The sequence below is a fragment of the Saccoglossus kowalevskii genome, chromosome 11 (genome assembly GCF_978046115.1).
Source record: "Saccoglossus kowalevskii chromosome 11, keSacKowa6.1, whole genome shotgun sequence".
In the NCBI taxonomy this organism is placed as follows: domain Eukaryota; kingdom Metazoa; phylum Hemichordata; class Enteropneusta; family Harrimaniidae; genus Saccoglossus; species Saccoglossus kowalevskii.
Genome location: NC_140651.1, coordinates 18,696,897 through 18,721,017, shown reverse-complemented (window position 1 = coordinate 18,721,017; position 24,121 = coordinate 18,696,897). Strand labels below are relative to the sequence as shown.

The 24,121-nt window shown below is 35.5% G+C and overlaps 2 protein-coding genes and 1 long non-coding RNA gene across 3 annotated transcripts; 2 read left to right on the top strand and 1 right to left on the bottom strand.

The window, feature by feature from the left end:
• Window positions 1-6,476: 6,476 nt before the first annotated feature.
• LOC144361178 (C-type lectin domain family 19 member A-like) lies at window positions 6,477-8,429 on the top strand. The gene is made up of 3 exons (XM_078013372.2): window positions 6,477-6,716; window positions 8,080-8,147; window positions 8,256-8,429. The coding sequence occupies exons 1-3, from the start codon at window positions 6,481-6,483 to the stop codon at window positions 8,270-8,272; spliced, it is 321 nt and encodes a 106-aa protein (XP_077869498.1). The 5' UTR covers window positions 6,477-6,480; the 3' UTR covers window positions 8,273-8,429.
• A 7,222-nt stretch (window positions 8,430-15,651) lies between these two features.
• LOC146736262 (uncharacterized) lies at window positions 15,652-17,022 on the top strand. Its single transcript, XM_085505237.1, has 2 exons — window positions 15,652-15,755; window positions 15,957-17,022. Exons 1-2 carry the CDS (start codon window positions 15,652-15,654, stop codon window positions 17,020-17,022), a joined length of 1,170 nt encoding a protein of 389 aa, XP_085361363.1.
• Window positions 17,023-18,728: 1,706 nt separating this feature from the next.
• On the bottom strand, window positions 18,729-19,580 carry LOC146736261 (uncharacterized). Its single transcript, XR_014930825.1, has 3 exons — window positions 19,531-19,580; window positions 18,935-19,020; window positions 18,729-18,808 (listed from the first exon to the last, which is right to left on the bottom strand). It is a non-coding gene; the product is annotated as an uncharacterized LOC146736261 (long non-coding RNA).
• Window positions 19,581-24,121: the final 4,541 nt, after the last annotated feature.

Genomic DNA, 24,121 nt, shown 5'->3' with positions numbered 1-24,121 from the left:
GAATCACAAGTTGACATGCTCATTGAATTCAACGTTTTGGGAGAACATATCACAATTACTACACAGGGAGCCGTACAGGCAGAGGCAACAGCATTGTTATCATTGGGAGGTAATTAATTTATTCATTAAATTTAAATAATTGTATTTATTTAATCGGTTCATTCATCTAATCATTTTATTCATTTATATTTATACTTGTAGGTGCAAATAGAGAATGGTGTGGTGCAACTGCAGATCCACCCGGTTTCTTTTTTAGTGGATGGGTGTATGCTAATCCATTTGGTAGTTCAAAGTTTGGAGGCTTGTTCAGTGTATATTTAGATACCACGATTGATGCCTTCTTAACATATGATATATCTGATGAAATTGCGCTTCTGCCTAAGCGAGATATTATAGATATTGTTGAATTAATACTTCCTGATATTGATGAGTTGGTTAATGCGATCGAGACAGTTGTGGAAGACATTGGTGAACTTGCAGAAAATACGCTCACAGAGTTGAAATCGGAACTTCTTATGCTACGGGAAACTGTAGAAGATGCCGTCAGTGCATTGAGAAATGGTTCATTTAGTGACATACCAGATATTATAGCACCTATCAGATCACATGTTGCAGCAATCATTGACATTTGGAACAGGGTGAAAAAGGAGTTTCCTGCTTTGATAGAACAGTTTGCTGATGATATGGAACAATTGATTGAGACATACTTGCAACAATTGAAAGCAAATATTGAACAAGTCGCTCAATCGTACATTGAAGATGTTCTTAATATAAGAGAAAATTTCACAGGTCTTGGGATGAAATTAACAGTAGATTTCAAAATTCTTGCATTGGACTTTGGAATGGTTGACATTGAAGTTGTACATTCTAATGTACTTGGTCAATGTAGCCGGTTCAGTGGGTTGTATGAAATGTTTGACGAAGAAAAAGCCACACGAGGAATATTAGCATTCTCTCGTGAGTTAGTACTTGGAACATTCAACATTGAAATTACAAGTCCAGGGGCAGAGTTTGCACTCGCTGCGAATAGTGACACGTTTCTATTTCGGTTTGTGGCCCAGATATCTCTGCTTGGAATTGACACCGAAATGAATCTCTTTGTCAATCAAGAGTTTGTTTACTTTCAAATTGATGGTCAAATGTGGAATTTGTTTTTTGTATCCTTGAACGCTGAAGTATCTATTTATGTTCCATGGTCTCAGCAAAAATGGACTGTGAGGGGAGACTTTGGATTTGGTCAACAATCTTTTCCTCTCACAATGACACATGCATTACAACAAGCTGCTAGGGAAATAGGGGAAACAGCAACACGTAGGTTGTCAGAAGCGAGAGATGCAATCACAGAAGCACAGGATATGGTTGACAGGGCACAAGCGTGGCTGGAACAGAAGAAGATCATTGTTGACAAGTTAAATGCAGCACTTGATGAAGCAATCGCTACCCTTGATCAAGCTGTAGAAACACTCGACTTAATGGAGGAGGAAGTTAGGAATGCTTATGAGTGGTTACAAGAAAAGCATCTTGATATTCAGAAACTGTGTAAAATAAAAGTCTGTGATAAATTATGTATCCCTGGCTTCAAATTGAAGATTTGTAAAAAAAAAACATGGGGAATTACCTGGTATTATCCTTGCTTAAAATACTCGAAGTGTATGTTTACAATTGTAGATCCAATATGTGTTGCCAAAAATATACTGTGTGCAGCAGTGAGGGCTGCAGCCTATGCTGCTCTAAAAATAGCCCAAATTACGATTGAAACAGTTCTATTGTCATTTGATGCTGCGAAGATTGCGGTATCAGTTGCAGAGTTTTCTGTTGAACTGGCGAGAATTAATTTAGGACCAGCTGAATTTGCAATGGAATTGGCGGTAAAATCACTTGATGGAGTAATACTGGTTCTAGAAGGGACGAAACTGGCTTTTGAAATAGTAGAAACATCTGTAGCAGCTGGCATTGAAGTATTTAATTTCATTAGTACATATGGACTTGGAGAAACAGTTGACATTCGGCATGTGTCGTTTGAGATAGAGATGTCCTCTAATAACCTCTTCGCTTTTGAAGTTCGGATTAAAGCTGACATTTTAAGATCAGGTGTTAAAACATTTGTGGCGATAATCAATTTTAATAATTTGGCAGAAAGTATCTGGAATACAGCAGTTCATATTATCGAGATCATGGTTGACGATCTGTTGCCCTTCAGGAAGAAACGCGAAATTGAATTCAATCCTAACCTACTAGTTAATGAAACCATATATATATATACATTCGAAGGAGATTACGCAAAGAGAAACAATGCTTCAGCAATCATGCAAGATGAAGAAAATGCATTACGTGTCAGCTGGTTTCATGAAAGGTGTGAACAATTGTCTGATTGTATTGAATATCTGGTTCAATCAATGACTTTCTTAAGCGAAATTGCTCAGGAATATCAATACGACACCATGAATTCATCACATGTTAATGAGACTATAAGCAAATTACAGGAAAATACTTTCATGGATGTTAATGAAAGCGGCATAAATATAACAGAAGCACTGATAAATTACAATATAACGGAAGATGATATCGATTTTCTAGTGAAGGATTTGGTAACAAACCCAAGTATTCATGGGTTATTTGAGGGCTTGCAGCAGATTGACAACTCAAGTTTGGAAGAGATTAAACTTGCTTCCGAATATCAAGTACTTGGAATTTGGAGAGCAGTTATGGATAACTTCACAACACAGGCATCCATAGATTGGCAATGCGCATCGTTTAAAGACTGCCTCTTACTATCGTTTGATACTATATACAGTATCCATGAACGTGTTGATTTGCCACATGTTGAAACCATGAAGAATCTCATTAATGACACTAGACAGCGATTCTTCGATGTGATAAACAAGGATTCATTGGGAGCTGATGATGCGTTTGTTGTTAGTACTGATATTTTAGATGTTCTGCAGCAAATGATTGATTTGAAAATATTCTGCGCTGTCGCACCAGAGATAATAAGACAACCAGTAAATATAACTAGTGAAAAAGGTGGAGATATTTTGTTGGTGTGCAATGCTAATGGAGATCCCAAACCAGAGATCACTTGGTTTAAAGACGGACTATTGATACCAGGAGCTGTAGGCACCAATCTACACATCAGTAACGTCAATTCCGCAACCATTGGTTTCTACAAATGTGTGGCTAGTAACCACGTGATTAGTGTGGCATCTGAAGAAGCATTTGTTGATGTGTACACTGGAGTATCAGTTTGCTTCAACGCACCAATTCACCTTATAAATCAACCAAATGTATATAATGTTGCGTCAATGTCTGGGTCAATAAGTATTCCACCCTTCCCGTTTTTTGGCAATATCAAAGAGGAACTATGGGTAATGTATTAATTCATTCATTAATTTATTTATTCATTCATTCGGTCATTCATTCATTCAGTCATTCAGTCAGTCAGTCAGTCAGTCAGTCAGTCTGCCATGTAATTATCAGATAATATAGCTATATTCTAGGTACTTGTTTGGTTTGCGTTTGAATTGTGTGATCTTTATTATTGTGTCTACTATACAGAAACCGGGTTGTTAAACACTGATGCACTAAAACATCCAGAATTATTGTTCTGAATACAATTTATAAATATATAAGTACTTCTCGTCTATATTGTATTTTATTCTATAATTGGATGAACGAAAAATTCAACATTATACAATCAATATTTTTGTTCTAGGTGAACTCCAATGGTGTTATTTCATTTGACATGAATATTTCTCAATACCCACCATCAAGTCTCCCTCTCAGTAGTGGCTGGTCTTTGATTGCGCCATTCTGGACTAATGTTGACACCACAAACGGTGGGCAAGTGCGATGGAGGCAGTCATCAACAGATTCAGTGCTTCTTGCCAAGGCAACTGCATACGTCAGGAGATATTCGACTTATACAAGTTTCACAGCTAACTGGGTCTTTGTCGCTATATGGGATACAGTGTTATTCACCGAAACCCTTACCTCTGTACCAGTAAGTAATACACTGTATGAGTGAGCACACAGTGCTATCACAAAGCACTGTACTCTTAACTGTATTTTAAGAAATCATTACATTTTTTATATGTTATTGAATTATGTTTCATTTTACAGAAAAATACTATCCAAGCATGGCTCATGACTGATGGTGAACAGTCATTCACTGTGTTCGATTATCGTGACATTCAATGGACGACTGAGGTAGTAACCAGTGTAGAAGAAGAAAATATGGGTTCATCAGCTATTGTAAGTAAATTCACATTTGTTAAGCAACTGATCTAATTGATGAATTGTATACAACAGTATAACAGCGTCATTATAAAAAATAAATGCAAGGATATTAATACACATATACAAACATATATATATATATATATATAATCAAACAACATGTATGAAATGTACAATTATATTTATAAATAAGATTCATCATTCACTACTGACCTTACATGGACTCACATTACCTTTAGATCGGGTATAATGCTGGAGATGGAATTATCTTTAACACTCTACCGGATTCCGAAAACGGGATAAAAGACACTACTAATGTTTGTCAATTGGGAGTATGGGTTTTTCAGATAGATTCGGAAGGGGATATCACATGTGGTAAGGAATATACATTCATATATGCACAACGCATTGATCATACAAAGTGGATGATTGGAAAAACAGATCTAAGATCAGAATATATAGTATTTAAATATACACAAATATATGCGATTATCAATGTTATCTCATGCGATGAATGCATAGTTGAAACGAATTATTATATAATCACAATGATATCACAACAGACATGTGATTCATGAGTTGTATTAAGTTGGCAAGAGGGGAAACACAAGTTCTAGTTTAATTGAGATTAGGACTTTTCCCGCCAGTTACTAAGCATGCAGTTATGGCAATGTATATGTTTTCAGAAAGCTGAGACATAGCAGAATACGATCATATATGTTTCGTGTTAATATTTGCTCAAGGAATTACGTTACGATCGTTCCCCTGAACCTCCTAAACATAGAGTTTTTTGCGGGATTGGCCGTTTCTCGGTGTTCCTTTTTTCTATGTTTCTGATCTTTGCACTGTTGCTTTATAAGATATTTATCTTTGAAAATGCGTCTCGGAATTTGTATGTGCCTCGTAGTTCTGGAGATATAGTCTATTGAATTTTATGAACTAAATTTTATGAACGTCTTCATGTTCTCGTGACCGTAACTCAACGTCAACGGCTCACATAAACGTCCATGAGACATCATATTTTATAGATTGCGTAATTTATACATTGGTGGCGTAAAGAAAAGTGTTGAAAGATGACGTCTTCAATAGTTATGATAGTCAAAAATTAGTTCCCGTAAAAACTCAATAAAACGTTTCTTCGAATTCGGCCACTTATATAGTCATCCATAGTCTTCATTCCCATTCTAACATTAGTCAAAGTCAAAACCTTTTCATTTCAGATCAACGTGAACATGTGTTGGTGATAGAAGATACGCATTATGAAGTAAATACCTATGAAGTAAACTATGCAACTGCTGAAGATATTTGCATATCAAATGGGGGAAAACTGGCCATGCTAAACACTCAACCCATATATAAGAAGGTTCGACAGTTCATATACGAAAACAATCTTGAAGATGACGTATCCAAGGGGTTTTGGTTTGGCCTTGATGACCGTTATACAAGCGAAGGTGAATTTGTTTGGTCCAGTGGTGCGATATTAAATGAAAATGACTTCATGAATTGGGCTGATGGTCAGCCAAACAACAATGTGCAACAATCTGCTGATGGTCAAGATTGCATCCAACTTTGGTAAGCCATTTGACTGTTGTGCTGTTAAATTTCCTCAAGTTCATTACGAGTGAGCGCCATATGAGTCAAGTCAAGTCATATGAAACTCACTCGAATATATCGACTACATGGACAGGAAATACCTGCATTTTAATACTATATTTCATACCTGATTTTCAAAAGATTTATTTCATTTATTTTTATTAAACGACTACAATAAATATATGTGTAAATGATGTTGAATTGTTTTCAGGGCAAACGCATATCTCAAGTGGGACGACGCCTATTGCTCAAAAAAGAAAGGATTTATCTGTGAATGTGGTGAGCACATCTTATTTGTCACAATCCGATCAAAATATTGCGTTCTTCAATAGTGAATACTTAAAAATGTTAGTCGTATCAAATACCCGAAATGGCGCTATTGCAAGTGTTTTTGTAATATATTTATTGACTCACAGTAAATATATGTAGCAAGAAATAGTAATTTATTATTTAATATGTTTGTCGATTTCCACACTGAACAATTAACACTTCACATCAACCTCGCTTACTGTTGGGATTATATATACTCTAATTTCAGATGCCAGTGTTAATCGTTTGACTGCACATTGTAAACATTACGATGTATATTCAAACCAAGTTAGCTACGCCAGTGCTGAATCCATCTGCGCCAATAAAGGTGGTAAGCTGGCCATGCTGAACACACAGACGATATTCCAAAGTGTTCGGCAATTCATACTTCAAAGTAACCTAGATGATAATGTACAGAAGGGTTTCTGGTTTGGGCTTGATGACCGTGACAATGAAGGAAGCTTTGTTTGGTCTGATGGGTCAGCGCTTGATACTACTGGGTTTACTAAGTGGGCGAACGGACAACCAAACAACAATGTTCAGCAGAGCAGTGGTGGGCAGGATTGTATTCAGTTGTGGTATGTATGCTATAAGATAATTGTCTTACCACCATGTAGAAGATAAAAACAACTATCTATTTTACAGCCTTGGACAGAATATCGCGACGGTTTCTTCTGTATGCATACTGTAGGAATGTTTGTCAGAACATTGTCAATGTATTACGTAACAGTTTCTTGTATATGCATACTCACAGTCAGGGAGGGTCTGTGGCATACTGTAGGAATGATTGCCAACATATTGTCAAGGGAGTTACGTAACAGTTCTTTTTGTATGGTGTAAGTAGAAATGCCTGTCATGCACGCACACCAATGGCACAGTATTGTTTGTTGTGAATGCATCGTTCGTGTGTGGCTGACGTCACAGTGACTCGTTTTGCTCGCTTACCCTGTTGCCGTGGTCGTTAGTTTGCATCTCGTGGGTTACCTATTTATATGTTCGGAATGTTGCCTGTACTTATACCTGGTAGCCGTAGTGCTACCGCTTAAAGGCATATTATTGCTAAGAGCACTGCGCTTTTGGTTCTAAATTCAATGTGATAAAATACCCATTAGGAATAAAGTTTTATTGTTATACGCTGATTATCTAAGACATAACTACGATTGAGGATATGAAATCTCTGGTATGATCTATATATGAAAATTAATAATGAAATTGAAATACGTTTTGGCTCAAAGCAAGAATAACATGACAATGATGCAATTAATTTCAATTGACAAATTTATTTTGTGGGACATTCATTTTATGTATTACCCATTGAAAGTGTTTTTCCTTGTCTTCACCTCAGTTGCCAGTGTAATTTAAAAAAAAATTGTATTATAAGTCACCAAAATTAGAAAACAAATGAATATGATGCTGCAAAGGATCATAGTGTTTTGTTTCAGAAAGTAAAACCAACTTAGATTATTCTTTATTCAATAAATAACACAATAGTTTACTTTCAGTGATCGAGAAAGAATTTAATTTTTTTTTATATTACCAAAAAAACACACACAAATACAAAATTTCAATGTTGTTTTTGTTGTGCATTTTTGCATATCGGCTACTTGTAATTTTAAATTGTCAGCAAGGATTAATCTAATCAAGGCGCCTATTTAAAAACGCCAGCAGCAAAGCCTCATCCAATCAATGCAATGCGCTTTAAAAGACATGTTAGGAATCACAACTCATTTTATACAATGAAATGGAATGAGATTAAATACTATGTGCACAGTGGCCACCTAATACTCAGTGAGATTTTACCATCATAAAATATCGGCCATGGCAATATGAGTGGGTTATAAGGGTGGTGACTGATGTCCAATGTTTAAAACAATAACAATTTGATAAGCATATTAATGTACTGGTTGTGGATGTTTTATGCAAATACACATATATTTACAGGAAAGATGCTTATTTAACATGGGATGATGCCTACTGCGAACGGAAAAAGGGATTCATTTGTGAATTTGGTATGTGTTTATCTTTACGTATATATTTGGCCAGTCGTTATTCCAGAGGGTAATAACATACTATATTTCTGGCGAAATGTTGTAACCCACATTCTGTTTTATTTTCAGAAACTCCCTGTGAATAAAACGTGTCTTATAAGGATATCATCTGCTTACATGGTATTCCATGATATTGCGACAAACGGGACGTCAGTAGTTGAATAAATTAGACTTCGTAAATCTTGTTTAGCAGACTTGGCCAATGATTTTTCACCATTAAAGTGTTTTTAACACTTGTATTCATTTTTTGTATGTATAATCTTATGTGTATTATTCAGACAATGACTTGGTGGTGGTTTAAACGATTGTACCAACAACGGTGCGATTTGTAATGCAACAATTTTATGTACTTAACATTTTATATTTGGGTATTGGTGTTTACATTTTCGTAATTTCACAATTTAACCTTAGACCCCCTACTAATAGTGTTTTTATTCGTGTGCTGTGGTCGTGCTGAAATGTTTGATTTTGAAATTGGCAGCGTTCTTTTTGACAATCGTTAATTTGTTTTATCGAGAATGTTGAAATGTTACCACAGTCTTATAACCTGTCATTCATCTGGAATTAAAAAGGTATCAGCATAATTCGCAGCGACGTTTGTCAGGACGACACGACAATAAGATACTCCGTTTTCGACAGTGTGAAATTCTTTCGCTTTTTTGTACGGAAACCTGAATACAGCTGATTTTGACTCGTGAATTCAGAAATATACTAAGAATATTTCAAAATATATGAAGAATATTTCTAAGTAAATTTGTACTATCCTCCTTTCGCATAATTAGCGATTACAAGTAAATATTAAAGACAAAACATAGTTTGTTATATTAATTTTTTAACATTTAATTGTCTTATAACTGAAAACGGATGTATGAAATTACAAAATATGTAGCGTGATTAACAACTCGTGTATGAACAATAACATTATTAAATATGATTTTATATGATAAAAATACTGTATTTTCCTTTAAAGAAATTATATACTACTAAAATCTGAATCACATATATATTACTTCGAGTTTAATTGACTTCTTGATATATTGGTTATTATGGTATCAGTATTTTAAAGTCGTCAATTAACGCTATTCGGTTAGAAATAAATTCAATACTAATATATTGCCTCACCGTGTTATTTACTTTATCGATACCCACTACGTCGTGAGACATCTCCGTCACTTGTGATAGCGATTCTGTCATGATGCACGAGGAAACTCTATATTCGGTAGATTCACATAACTTATAGGCTTTTGAGGAGTCTGAGTTAATAATATCTCGATGACCGGTCACTGGTAGCACTGAATGCGACTTTGGGGGGACCTTGGGTAAGGTCCGCAGGTGCTTGTGTTCGACCGGGCCTGGTTGACACCAAGATAGCGCATTACAAATTGCCATTTGAAAGATAGATGGCCACACATGTCATGTAACATGAATATGACTTCTGTGTCGTCATTAGCACTTGCAATTTTCACTTACAGAAAAGAAAGTCAGGTGAGACAACAGTGACACTCATTGTCCGGAACTGTCGCCTGGCAATATATATATATATATATTTATAGAAGAACCTTCCCAAATAAAAAAAATTCTAAAATTTAAAAATATAAGAGGTAGTCACTAAACCATGTACTTTCACACTCAAGCAAGAGAATAGACATGTTGGTGAACTAGCCTTGCACTGTGAGTGTTTTATTGTTTACACTCCAGTTTTTTTTTCACAAATAAAAAAATTAAAAAAAAGAACTGCAGACCACACTTCTTTATATTTTTTAGTGGGCAAGCCATGTTTCCACATACAAAAATACACATAATATTTCTATTTAATTTAGTTTATTTAAAAAAAATATTTTAGAAGCATAACAATACAACGACTAGATTTGGTGTCACAGTTTGCTCCCAATTCATACTGGAATATTGCCAGCAATAATTAATAAAGCTTGTTCAGAAAACCATTTATTCCCGACATTATATCCAATGGCTACACTGCATGAAAATTCGAATTTCCGTCGTAGCCGCTTGCCGGATTAGCAACGTGTTTTGCAGTAAATCCGTTGTTTATATTTGGGTGCGTAAACGTTCGAATTTCCCTCGCGTAACCGTCGAAACTGAAACAACGTAAATTTAGAAATTGCGCGTTTGATACGCCCAATGTAAACAGCGGAAATTCCCAAATTTGCTGTCGTTTTACGCTGAACTTAAAGAACTGATATACTACGTTGCCCGTTGTATATTTTCAACGTAAATTGACGGGCAACTTTGAGTTTGTCGTTGTTTTACGTTCAACTTATTAAGCGGAAATCACGCAGCTTGAAATGCTGCACTACTGGCTTGACATGTAGAAATCATTCACTTTTCATATAAACCTGCTTAGGTGGCCAGGTCTAAAGACTATAGAAATATATTTCTAACTAATCCGTTTATAATTTACTAATTTATCGTCAACTATATATTTTTTTGTTTTACAATGGTATTGTTTGAACTAATACTCAATGATTCGATTGTGGCGAAGTGCTTAACTAGCGACTGTAACTGTACATTACATAAATATGCTATTATAGCGACATATAATAATTTATTACATACGAATCCGCAGTGACTAATAATAATATTACTTCTGTTATTGCGCCCTCGCCGATCTCAAATCCAGTTGAACTTTACAATTCATGCGAAGCAAAATAGCTCCTTATCATGGCTTATGCGATGGTTGTGCGCCCTCTGTAAATTGTGTATGTTTATCTATGGAATTAACACTTTAGCGACTATTGACATTTTGTGAAGTGGCCTTGGACCTTACATGGATAATGTATGGGTTTAACCCGCACCATCGCTAATCCTACGAGCACGAAATGTGTTTTGAGATTAACCTGAATTTGAGATTTACTGGATTCCGGCAGAGCAAGATCCCGGCGGACATTATCTCAGAAAACATGTGTTTAGATAATGTAATTTTTAAGTTACTGCCAACACATTACAATAGAACAGGGTCGACGATGAACGTTGATGTACTGTGAAATACTTTATTTTAGCTGGAATTATTGTTTGCTGAAAAGTGTTTTTGAGTGTTTTGCATGGATTTTTTTTACTGATTTCTGACGAGTTGAATGTGACATATAGGAAAAAGGTATATTCGCGAAAATATAGTATTTCACAGTAGATCTAAAAGGTCACCAATTTCAATCTTTATTTTAAAATACAAATAGTCCTATTGTTGCTTTATAAATCATAATATATAATATACAGCTATAAAATAGGTGGTTTAACAATTAACGGATTATGGTACGCTCACATTAAATGCCATTGTCTCCATGCGATGTACTGTACTGTCTGGGAGTTTGTTCTACCCTGATTGTGTCTACAGGGAATGTTTTCTATATCATCACTTATATTACAATTTTTAAATAAAATGCTATATTACTATGTAGTGTATTGCAATACTTGATGACCATGTAATTTTCAGGGAAAATGTTATGATCTTTTTTTATGAAGATGATGTCTACTCATGAGTTACTGTAGCACACGAATCTACAGGAGTGTTTTTTTGTGAACGGCAGGTCGGCCCTGGGATTCTGGCCCGGATTCACGCGACTAATTGACGTAATTTTAAAACATACGACAATTCGTTCCACGCAACCCACTCTGTAAAATAGCGTTATTTCAAACACCACTTAGCATTAAGTAGTAATTAACGAGGCGTTATATTCGGACGACTTGAAGCGGGTGAGCCAACAACCAACAGCCAACACAGCGACAGGCGTATTTATAACTGTTGTGACGTTGCTTCTCTTTCAAGGGCTAAAAATCGTTCTACGATTGCATCACTTCCGCTTTAGGATCTTGTAATCATGACAAGCACTACGGTTGACGCTGTGACATCACGTCTATTCAGTCTTCCTACTTAGGATTCATAATTGAGATTGCTTTAGCATTTACTAATATTGTTGACGTTTATTATTTGGGCTTAAATGTAAAAAGAGCCTCCATGGGTGGCCTAAATACAGCATGATCAAGCGCTAGATTGCGTAACCGCAACTATCATTGACCATGGAGGTATAAACAGATACCTCCATGCATTGACTAAATTAGGTTCGTGAAATTTGTTTTTACAATTGCAACCAGGATGGCTGTGAGAGATGTCAATTAGCCTGCCGAGGAAACAAAACCAATGGTTGGTATATATTAAAGGAAAACTAATTTCTCAATGGTTATTCCAAAGACAGCATTGTAGAAACATAAAGCAGAGACTTCAATTTAAGACACTATTCCGATAATGCAGACTACCTTTTCGTCGAAATGTGTTACGTACATAAAGGAAAACACCGAGAAACAACACGCCGAGGTCCGGCGTGTTGGACACTTCTGACGTAACCAAACTGCGGCCTAAATAATAATGTGTGAAAGCGAAAAAATAACTGACGTCGAGACACGGTGTCCAATTCCTGTTATAATGTTATCTGCATTTTCTGAATTTGCTTTGGCATCGATTTATAACTATAAATCGAACATGTATACCTTCCTTGTTACTTTACTGAGTAATTATATTTAAAATGACAGAAAATTGGGTTTGGGCGTTCCGGTGGACGGAAGTTTCGGCCAAGGGTTTCAATATTTGAAATTCGCACCTATCGTTATATGTGTTGGTATCAGTTACTAGTATTTCAAACAATAAGTATGATTTTTGTGCCATTGAAAAAATGGTATATGTTTGTATTTTGTGCATGTATTTATGACCAATTTCAAGAATAAGAGTCGTAACTTTCGTAGGTACAAGTATCGTGACTCTTCCATACATTTCACTTACGTTCATTAAACGTGAATGAAGTCGCCGCTTGAAAAGAATGCTATTTACGAAGTTTAAAATAGCCAAGCCTTCCGGTTTCGAGCTTCTTGATTGATTCGACAACGGTAGCTATCATTTATTCTTAAAAGTTGAAGATCGGTAAACATAAAACTAATCTAAAATATCTCCTGCTTTTCACGTGCGACATGTTTATTAAAAAACAGAGTTAAGCGAATTTAATTAGATATTAATGCGTGAACTCTGGAGGTCATTGCCCATTGCTGCACATAATTCAAACACGTTGTAATATAGTTCATATTCATATTCACTTCATTTCAAAGAAACTAATTCACCATTGAAACATCGCCCAACAAAGATGTCGCTGATCACTCAGTTGTCGCAGCGTGTGTTGTACCATGATACACCCAGTTTCGGCTTTTGTAAAATGGGATAGTAAAAATATACGTTTCACTTGGTATCACCATGGAGGTAAAAAAGACTTTTACCTCCATGGTATCACATTAGGGTAAAGCTGTAAATGGGACGCTAAACGGCGGGATATTCGGTACCCTTGAACATGCAATAGAAATTACGTGTATACACTACATTCTAATTATTCTTCGCAAATAAAACAACAATACAAATAAGAACTTTTCATTATCTAATTTACATAATACTGAACATAATAATGACCGAGAAGACTGGTTGTTACAGTTGTTGTCTATTACACGATATAAGTGATCAGTTGTTCACAGAAATATTTAATACATAGTCATTTACGTGATATCGGTGATCAGTTGTTCACAGAAATGATGTCGTCATTCAGTTTACAAAAATATTAAAACATACTAGTAGTCTATTCCGTTATTTCGGCGTACATGTTTAGTTGTTTACATAAATATTTAGTGTATAACCACTTTTTTGAAAAGTTATTTTCCAAACTAAAAAAAAGCCAACGTCCTTTAAAATAGTATGACACAGGTACAAATTTGAAGGGCGCTGGTCGTTGCGCAGCGCGTTTTCGTACTTCATGTAATGAAGCATTGTTTACACGTGTTGTATACGTCGCTATGAGTCCCCTATCCAACAGGACGCGATGACCACCGCCCTTTCAACAAAAGATTTTTTTATTTTATATGCTGACCAAAAAATATCAGAATAACAATGTTTTAAACGTGTAAATAAACATTGCAAACAGGGTCTGTTTCGTTCGTAGAATTTTTGTTTTGTTTATTTTGGCTCATAAAAAAAACGTGGTGCATTTGTTTCTGTCTTTGGCATATTTCAGAATGATAGATATTGCCCGGTCGTATTTTTACGTATTTAAGGATCTGTTTATACCAACCGAGTGCACAGTATTAACTTCACCCAACCTGTCTATTTTCCGCTTTATTTTGAAAATATCGCCCGCTGCGCGCATTTTAATTCGTGATTTTGGCATCGTTATTTTTGGGAAAACACATCAATATTTTCTTCGTTTCTTTGCCCTAGGGAGTTAGCGTTGTCTTTATCAAGTAACTGTCTCGATAATCATTGATGAAAGGAGAGAGCAGTCCTGGATTAAACGGAACACAGTTCGGCTCCTTCAGCATGTTAACAAAAGGTCGTAGTTCAAGTTGCGTGCGCGAATGATACAAGGGGGCAAGGAGGGTTATTTTCGTTCAACGTAATTGCAATATTTTTTTGTTCGTACAACGGAAATTGGTAAAATAAATTCCGTAATTGTGTAATCACAGGCTAGACGTACGACGTAATCAATCAAATATTTGTATCGTACACTGTAAAAATGTGTCATTTTTCTCGGTACGTACAAATCCTATTTAGACAGATGTGTATACTTTTTGAGTTTTTTTTTATCATTATCTCTTTTGTAGAATTTTAGTTGTCTTATAACTGAAATAGCTGAATGATATTCCGAAAAATGTAGAGTGTTTAACAATTCGTGTAAAAACTTTAATAAATATGATTTTCCTACAGTTCGGGTAGAAATAAATTCAATAATAGAGCATTACCTTACCGTGTGATTTACTTTATCAACAGCCACTACGACATAATGCATTTCCTTCCTTGTGCTAGAGTTTGAGTCACCTCCGCAAATAAGCGACGTCTACAACATAATGTCCTTAAAATAAAAACACTTTTTTTCAAAGTTGCTCTCCAAAGTTTCAATTGAGTATTCCTCGAGATTATTCAGATGTCCCCCATTTACTGTTTTCTGGTCGGAAGATTATCTTTATCGGGTACGATTGTTGGCTGTAGAGGGCGATATTTAATTCGATCTCATCATATTCTTCGCTGGTTCCCGGCATTCCTTGCGAATGGCAAGACGCAGGTAACTCGTAATCGCTATATTGTTCCACTGTTTGCTGTAAACAAGTCTTCATTACGCCATGCCCATACATTCTGCCTGCTTAGACTTACATATTTGATATGTTTCTGGCGTTTCTCACTGTTTCTGTGCAACTTTATAACAAAAGAAACAGTTTTATATTCGCCCAACTTTCGAGAGTAAATGGAAACTCCAATATCCTTCCCATAGGCCTTTGCGCTTTACGCAATAGTGGGTGGACTCGATTGGCCGCGCCGGTTGGATACGCCGTAATATGCCGATCACGTGATAGGCACATCGGTCGCGTGAAGGTCAATCGAGGGCGTTCCATCTTTAACGGCACATTTGAGTAACAGCCCGGTTTCGTAATGACACAACACAGGCAACGTTCGCTGGGTATGGTCGGTGTAATATCGGAGTTATTCGAAGAGGAAGAAATAGAAACCGATAATTTACTGTTAGTAACTCTACTGTAAGTAATCATAAATATGATAAGTTTTTATTTAAATAAAAATAGTAATATTTGCCGACTCTCTTTTGATTCAAGCAGTTACCTTGTTTTAACAAAGAAATGTTTAATTTTATTTGTACAAATACATGAAAATTCTACTGTCTTTATTTTAAGTTTTTATCGTATCACTGACTAAAATAGTATACCTATATTTTTTTGCAGTCTGAGAGATGATCACGTGAAAATTAACAACTTTTGGGAATATACAGTACCACAATACCAAGATCGCCGATTCAGACGAGCGTTTAGAGTGCCACATTCTGTGTTCGAGTATTTGACAGACATTCTAACGGGGCCGCTAATTGAAAACGAACCAATTCATTGTGGTGGTCGACCAGCGATATTACCCGACAAAAAAATATCGATTTTTTTAAAATGTGTCAAGTCGATGGAGACGATACTTGATATAGCACAGTTATTTAACATAACTGAATCGTCTGTAATCAAAGTTAGATGTCAAGTAACAAACGTGATTTTAATTCATTTATTGAATAACACTATTCATTGGCCACTCAGAAGAGAACTACAGGGCATTTCGGCATGTTTTAATGACATGCACACCAACAACCTTCCAAATATCATAGGAGCCGTCGATGGCTCACATATACCTATATCTACGCCACACGAACAACCTGATGCATATTCTAATCGGAAAAAGTTCCGTTCTGTTGTTCTTCAAGGTGTTTGTCGTGAAGACTTACAATTTATTGACGTCAGCGTAGGATGTCCGGGCAGAATGCACGATGCCAGGGTCTTACGAAATTCTACCCTTTGGAACACCGGAATGGGCAATTGTCAACGAGGTCAATATCATGTTATAGGTGATGCCGCGTACCCGTTGACAAATTGGCTCATGACACCCTATCGTGACAATGGTCATTTAGACGAACACCAGAGATTGTTCAACACTTCTCTGTCAAGAAGAAGAGTGATTATTGAACGGGCGTTTGGATCGTTGAAACGAAGATTTAGGAGACTTCTGAATGGCATCGATATCACAGACGTAAATGAAATCAATAAAATCGTGCTTGCTGCATGCATCATCCATAATATTTGCATTAAGCACGACGATATTGATTTCGACGAAAATGATCATGATGATGACGACAACGCTGTTGGTGTCCAGTGGCGTCAACTAGTTGCTGATGATGTCGTAAACGACGTTATTCCACATAATCCAGGACGTGAAGGGAGATTGAAAAGGATTAATTTAACTTATAATCTTTGAAGTTGCCAATAACTGCAGCAATAATGATTCTACTTTGGTTGCACTTATTATATTATCGTCAATTGCCTTACAGTACCAATGTCTGCGACTAAGCTGAGCGTCAGTTCCTTACATGTTTTAGTTAAATGAGGAAATTTAAATTATAAAACAATGCTGTATTGTATTTATATAACATTTAATGTTTCTTATATCAAAAATGAAAAAAAATGTACATATTTCTGGTCTAAATAAAATTGTTTAAACATTTAGACCATAATTGCAAAAAAGCAACGAATAAAAAAAATAATTTATAACTGTGACATGTTCTTTTTTCTTTGAATTGAGTAGGTCAGTGAAGTTCATCTGAAATGAAAGAAAAATAAAAGGGGAAAGTTAGTCATATATATATATATATATATATATATATATATATATCTTGATTGTCTACACCTAAAAATATGTATAATATATATGTACTAATGTAGGTCAATACAATAGTTAATTTAACAAGGTGTGTGCGAAAATAGAAAATTTTCTATCATTACCGAAATGACATTCAACGCGAGCACATCCAGAGACATTATTCTCAAGAAAAAAGGGACTGACGACGAGACTCTGAACTACGTCCCGTTATTCTGCAATCTGCATTTTCCTAAATTTGTACTGTTATTGTTATATAGCCATGATAATACAAACATGCACTACTTTCCTTGTTTCAGTACTGAGTAATCATAGTTTATAGAAATCAGAAGATTTGTACATATACTTTAGCCCGTGTTAATGACAATCTCAGCACTTATTTATAATGCTTCTATTTTCAAACTACTAGTGATTATTTACAACATACTTATCCTTCAAAGCTGAGATTAGGTCTCTTAATATGCCATTCCTTTCTTTGTGGCGCTGTGCAGCATCCTTCTCCTTTTCTTTTATAAAAGCTATGACTTTGTCAGCACCACTCATTTTATCTAAAGGAATAGTAAATTATTTTAAAATAAAGGTAAGAAGATGATAAAATATTTCTAGTATGGGTATTTTGATGCACGATGTACTGCATCAAGAATCCGGTACGCAGACAATTTTAAGATCATATAATATGAATAATGTATGCAACTAATGCAACTTACTTGTTACTTTAGTATTCGTTTTTTCATCTTTTTTTGGCTGGTGTCGCAAGACTTTCCTCGTCTTCACTCTCACTTAATGAGACATTCACAATTTCTGAAAAATTATAAAAACTATTAACCCTATAACATAATTTTAATTTGTGTGTATATTGAAGCAATTTAAAATACTATTCTTACCTTCGCCGCCATCCGCAGAATTCAGCGTTTTAATATTTATGTTTATATCTTTTCAAAAGCACTCACAAGGCTTTCGTCGATTAAAATTGGATTATTTCCAGATTTTCCGTTGTGTGCTTTTTGTCGCTTATATTTTTCTTCCAGTGATCTTATTTTTAATCGACATTTTTCTGTTGTTATACTTTCCATCCCTGGAATTCCACGCAGCTTTGCAGCAACCTTAACCCATTTATTACCATCTTGTCTGTAACAAGTATAGGCGTCTAATATAGCTTTAATTCTAGGCTTGGTCCAAAAATCTGTAAAAATACACGATTATGAAACAATTATTCAAAGCTTATAATATAAAAAATCAGTTAATATAACTTATTTATCTTTTTTTTATAAAATCAACATACCACTTTCATATCTCTGTACGCCACTGGGACCAGCTACGGGTGTTTCCTCCACACAAAATTATGTAGACATAACAGACTTAGAAAGAGTTTCAAGTGCTATTTTGTCTGAAATTAATCACATCAAATATTTAATACATATTTGTTATCTTCTGTGGACACATTTTTGTTGTTATATATGCTTAGCTTTTATGATTACGTTAATAGATATCGAAATATTGTATTGTATCTTACCACCAGATTTTATTCTGTTCAACATTGTTTCATCAACAATGGCTGTTATTTGTTTTCCTGATGGCACTGTTACACTAACTTTGAACCTAATACACACATAAAAAAATCATTTATTTTTACTATTATATATTAAAGTATACATTACAAAGATAAATTTGAATATATTTGTTATCCTTTATTTAAACAGTCGTCATATAATATTTTTTTAAAAATTATTGAACCATGTGTTGTTTGGCAAATTACTGTGAGAATGACATATCTTCTGTTTATTACACAGTTTATATCAAAATAAATTCTACTTGATGAGCATAGCTTATGCGAAAAATTATTAGATTTAATTCCATCAAAAATCATAACATCAATATTATGATTTAGAAAAAAATTAAAAATTCCCGCCATGTACTGTTGTACACGGCTGCGCTATTTGTTGCGATAAACCAACTACATCCTCATTTTCAAGAATTACGGTCGAAAATTTTGTTATTTTTTTAAGTTTTGAAATATTAGAGTAATTTAAGCATAGTGGTATAGTTCACGAAGAAAATAAATATAACACTTCAAATAAAAACCCCATTTCCCCAAAAAAATGTACTCACATTTGCCGCTGCGATGTTTGCTCCGCCATGTTTACGTCGGTTGCCCCGAAGGTCACTGGGCGGGACAACCGGTATACGCCGGTTAGATGCGCGCGCATCCAGCCCGGAACAATCGTGGATGACGCGGTGTACCTAGTTGCGCCTAGGGACATCAATAGAGTCCACCCAGTGCTTCTGCCACAGGCAGCCTTCAATTTTGTGGTCAATTACCTCACTACGCACGGCCATTTTTCCGCGGTTGTTTCATTTGAAACCGAATTACAAAAAGTGGAAAAAAAACGTGTGTGACATCCGAACTATTTATTAATGTCAGACTTCAGTAGAAACGTCAATACGAACCATTTTATCACGGACTATGTTTTGCAAGGTAATGTTATTGTAGTGAAATGGCGCACGTGATAAACTAAAACTAGGGAAAACAGCGTTCTGTTTATGTACATAAGATGGGGAAAGAAACATTAAACACTAATTTTACTTGAAGGGATTTCCTAACAACCCCGTTCGTTTTGTTTTCTGGTGAATATTTAAATACTATTCTAGCTTGAACGGATTCGATTCTCCGCGTCTAACAGTTATAGAACACACAGGTTCTAATAAGTTTATAATGTTAGTAATTTATTGTATAATCTCATGTCTTGATAACTTTGAAAGGACTGCACTTTCCAATCGTAAAACATGTATGTTTTAATTTAATTTACCGAACAGTTCTTTCAGATTTAGGACGTAAAACGTTTCATTAAAGTGATTGAAGTAACACGGTGGCTTAAGCGTAACTGTGTTAACCGACGGGGTCTTGTAGTTAGAACACATTCGAATATGCAAACTGTTCGGTAAATTAAATTAAAACATACATGTTTTACGCTTGAAAAGTGCAGTCCTTTCAAAGTTATCAAGACATGAGATTATACAATAAATTACTAACATTATAAACTTATTAGAACCTGTGTGTTCTATAACTGTTAGACGCGGAGAATCGAATCCGTTCAAGCTAGAAATAGTATTGAAATATTCACCAGAAAACAAAACGAACGGGGTTGTCAGGAAATCCCTTCGAGTAAAATTAGTGTTTAATATTTCTTTCCCCATCTTATGTACATAAACAGAACGCTGTTTTCCCTAGTTTTAGTTTATCACGTGCGCCATTTCACTACAATAACATTACCTTGCAAAACATAGTCCGTGATAAAATGGTTCGTATTTACGTTTCTACTGAAGTCTGACATTAATAAATAGTTTGGATGTCACATACGTTTTTTTTCACTTTTTGTAATACGTTTTCAGATGTAACAACTACAGGAAAATGGCCGTGCGTAGTGAGGTTATTGACCACAAAATTGAAGGCTGCCTGTGGCAGAGGCACTATTGCGTAAAGCGCAAAGGCCTGTGGGAAGGAGATTGCTTTGTGCAGTGATGATAAGTAACGTGCATCGAACTGTGCGGAGTTCGAGGAAACTCCTGCTCTCCGGCCACGAGCGTAGGCGCTGACGTCAGGCAACCAAGGGGAATAGAACAAGCAACGAGAAAGTGATGGACCAATCGTAATGCCGAATTCGTTACTAGTTACCGGTCTCTTGTGGCTTGGTACGCCATGACACTTGAGGCGGGAACCAGCCAAATCATATTCGAAAAGGCGACAGTCGATCAACTCTAGCAAGCTAATTGCGTAGTTTGGAAATTTCAGCTATTCTACAGGAAGCTGGACAAACGCAACTCATTATCAGTATTTTCCATTTTAAACCTTACTCTTATGATAGAGTTATGGCCCCATGTAACCAAGGCTCACATGAACAGTTCATTTGGTGTTTATGTTATAGATTCACAACCTTCGATTTTGAAAAATATTCTCTAGTGAGCAGACAGTGACAATCGCCCCTATTTTGAAGGTTGAAAAATAAGTGAACAATGGCGAAATACAAACTTATTGTTCATGTACTTTTTTAATCCTCTTGTAGATGTCAGTGACCTTACTACTTTACTTTCCAAAGTTATTGTTGTGCCAATAAATAAATGCCTGGTAACCAAGGTATTTGCGTTATAGATTCAAAACTCATTTTACGGATGAGATGACAATAACAATCGTCTCTATTTTGGAAGCTGTAAAATACAGTGAACAATCGCGAAATACAACTATTGTTCTCCATGGGAAAGCTTCAAACAGGGCCTGCGGCTGATTTTTTAACTGAGAAAATAGTCCCATAGGCTAACGTAGTATTAATAGACGGTTACAAAAATCAAGTTCTGAATATAAAAAAATTGACGATTAACGTAACTCAAAAAAAAAACAAAAAACTGGTGTTATGCAGACTACCAAAAAGTATGTTTAAGTCTAATTTCTGATAGTAGTGCTCAATAGACTGATTGGTAGGTAGAGTTTTGGTATGAAACTAGTTAATTAACCGATTGATAATTGGTAAAATATGTGTAGCGGTGTCGTTTTAAACATAAGCAAGCAAATCGTTCTAAAAGTTCTTATAGCCTGTGCAACCATAGTGAAAACAATGTACTGAGCTTACCGTTCGTTTTTGGTCCACATTTCAAGTTATAAATAAGAAACACTCTATTAAAATGTACACGTCCTTAAAAAATCATACATCTATTGAAACGCACACTATTTAAAAAATACACATGTAGTCTTACGTTTAGATTAGATTAGTAAGAGTAGTAACACATTTTCTCACTTCCGGGCCAGTTAGACTTAAAATATACCAATAATACATCATTTTTGGTAAATGTTTGTTCTTGGATATTTCAGCTACGTCGTCCTGTACTTCGTTTCGTAATTCGGATTTCCCAGATTGCGTAAAAAGGGTAGTTTCGCGATTTTGACACGGAACATGCTTGGGCTAAATCATTTGCTTAGGGAAGGCCGCTTTGATATGTGGCACATGGACCTAAATGCAAATAAACTTGTTTTTCACTCTCGCTTATTATGACACCATAAAAGCGAGTAATTCCAGTTCTCCTCAAAAGTAAATAATGGTTAAGTCCCATTCTCTGTACTGCGATTTGAAAGAGTTTTGTGTGCTTCACGTGTTCATTTGATATTCATCGTCATTACCGTTCCCGATATCTTACCGTTGTTGATTTGGCAGTAAATTCCATAGCCATCTCCATGATTTATTCACAAAACACCATAGTTGAAAATAGTAATTTACATGTGTTGACCTTTGTGTCCATTTTTAATCATTCTTGACATTCTCCACACCATTCACTCTCAAACCACTAAGCAAATACTAAGCAAATAGATGGAAATACCAGTTAAATCACTAAGACGAAGAGCGATGATTCGATGGCTGCCTGGGATAGCTGTATTTGGTGTTCATTTTCTATGCAATGTGTCTACCCTTGCATTCTCAATTTCTATGTGTAAAGTCATATCGCTGCTTGTTGAAGGCGTTAGCCGACAGATTGTTTTAGTTCTGCGGCTCTCTTGACACGGGCAACTGACTTTAAACTTTCCTTTGCTGAGAATGAGTTATACATTTGTTTCGTACTTATAATTTCTCATCTATATTGTAAATTTATACACGGGTTATTAATTCTTATAATAAATATTCAACTCTCCTTTTGCAACATCAATAAAATAATTTCTTACAGTATGTCACTAAGCAGTATAACGACAATGCGTGATGAAAAGGCCCATTCTATAAATGGTAAAATGTTCTTTGGTCGAAGCAAAAAACGAGGGGCAATATCAGAGCATGGTTCTTATTTGGGAACTGCTGCCATAGCAACTGCACAAATCATAATGACAAGTTAACAGCTCCTAAGGATGGTATTCGCAGATTAACACTGACCAGTTGTTAATGACACATAAAACGTTAATTTTCAACTCCGATAAAAGGACCAGTTACTGCGACAAAGTCTGCTCACCGACAAAGCTACCCACCACGAAAGTCACTGATCGCGAAGCTACTAATAGCATTCAAAAAATAGTTTAATTTCCGCGCCTCATACGACGGCAATACAAAATAATATCTTGGGATGTATTATTTACTAAGATTCCCCCAAAACGAACAAATAAATTATATTCATCTTCATTTTCCGAATAGTTACAGAAAGGAAAGATTCGGTCACATCTTTCAATATGAACTAATACAATTCAGCAACGAAAACGCGATTAACATACAGTGGAGACAGACACAGAAAGTAAATATCGCTCGGTTTCAAGACAAGTAGAAATTTTGATAGTTTTCTAGATCACCATTCCAGTTCTTAAGAAATGAGTCAATATCAGAGACGTCTCGTGTTTCCAAATTTTCTCTGCATATTGTGCGATAATATTGTTTAACTTTATTGACCTAGCTTGTTCTAGTTCTTGGCTGAGAAATTTCTATATGCTATGTTACATGATTTGCTGTACAGTATTGTATTGAGAAACGTAGCAGAAATCAATAATGATTTTTGTTCGACCACTGACAGAGTGCAAGTGGCAAACAACCGAGAGCGGGGTTGCTGCGAAAGCCACGTTCGGTCTTCGTCATTTATACACACACATAATATTTTATTCTATTGAGAAAAAACACGACAAAACAAACAAGAGACTGTGTGCAAGTCTGTCATCACAGATAGGCTATCAAGTTTATATGTA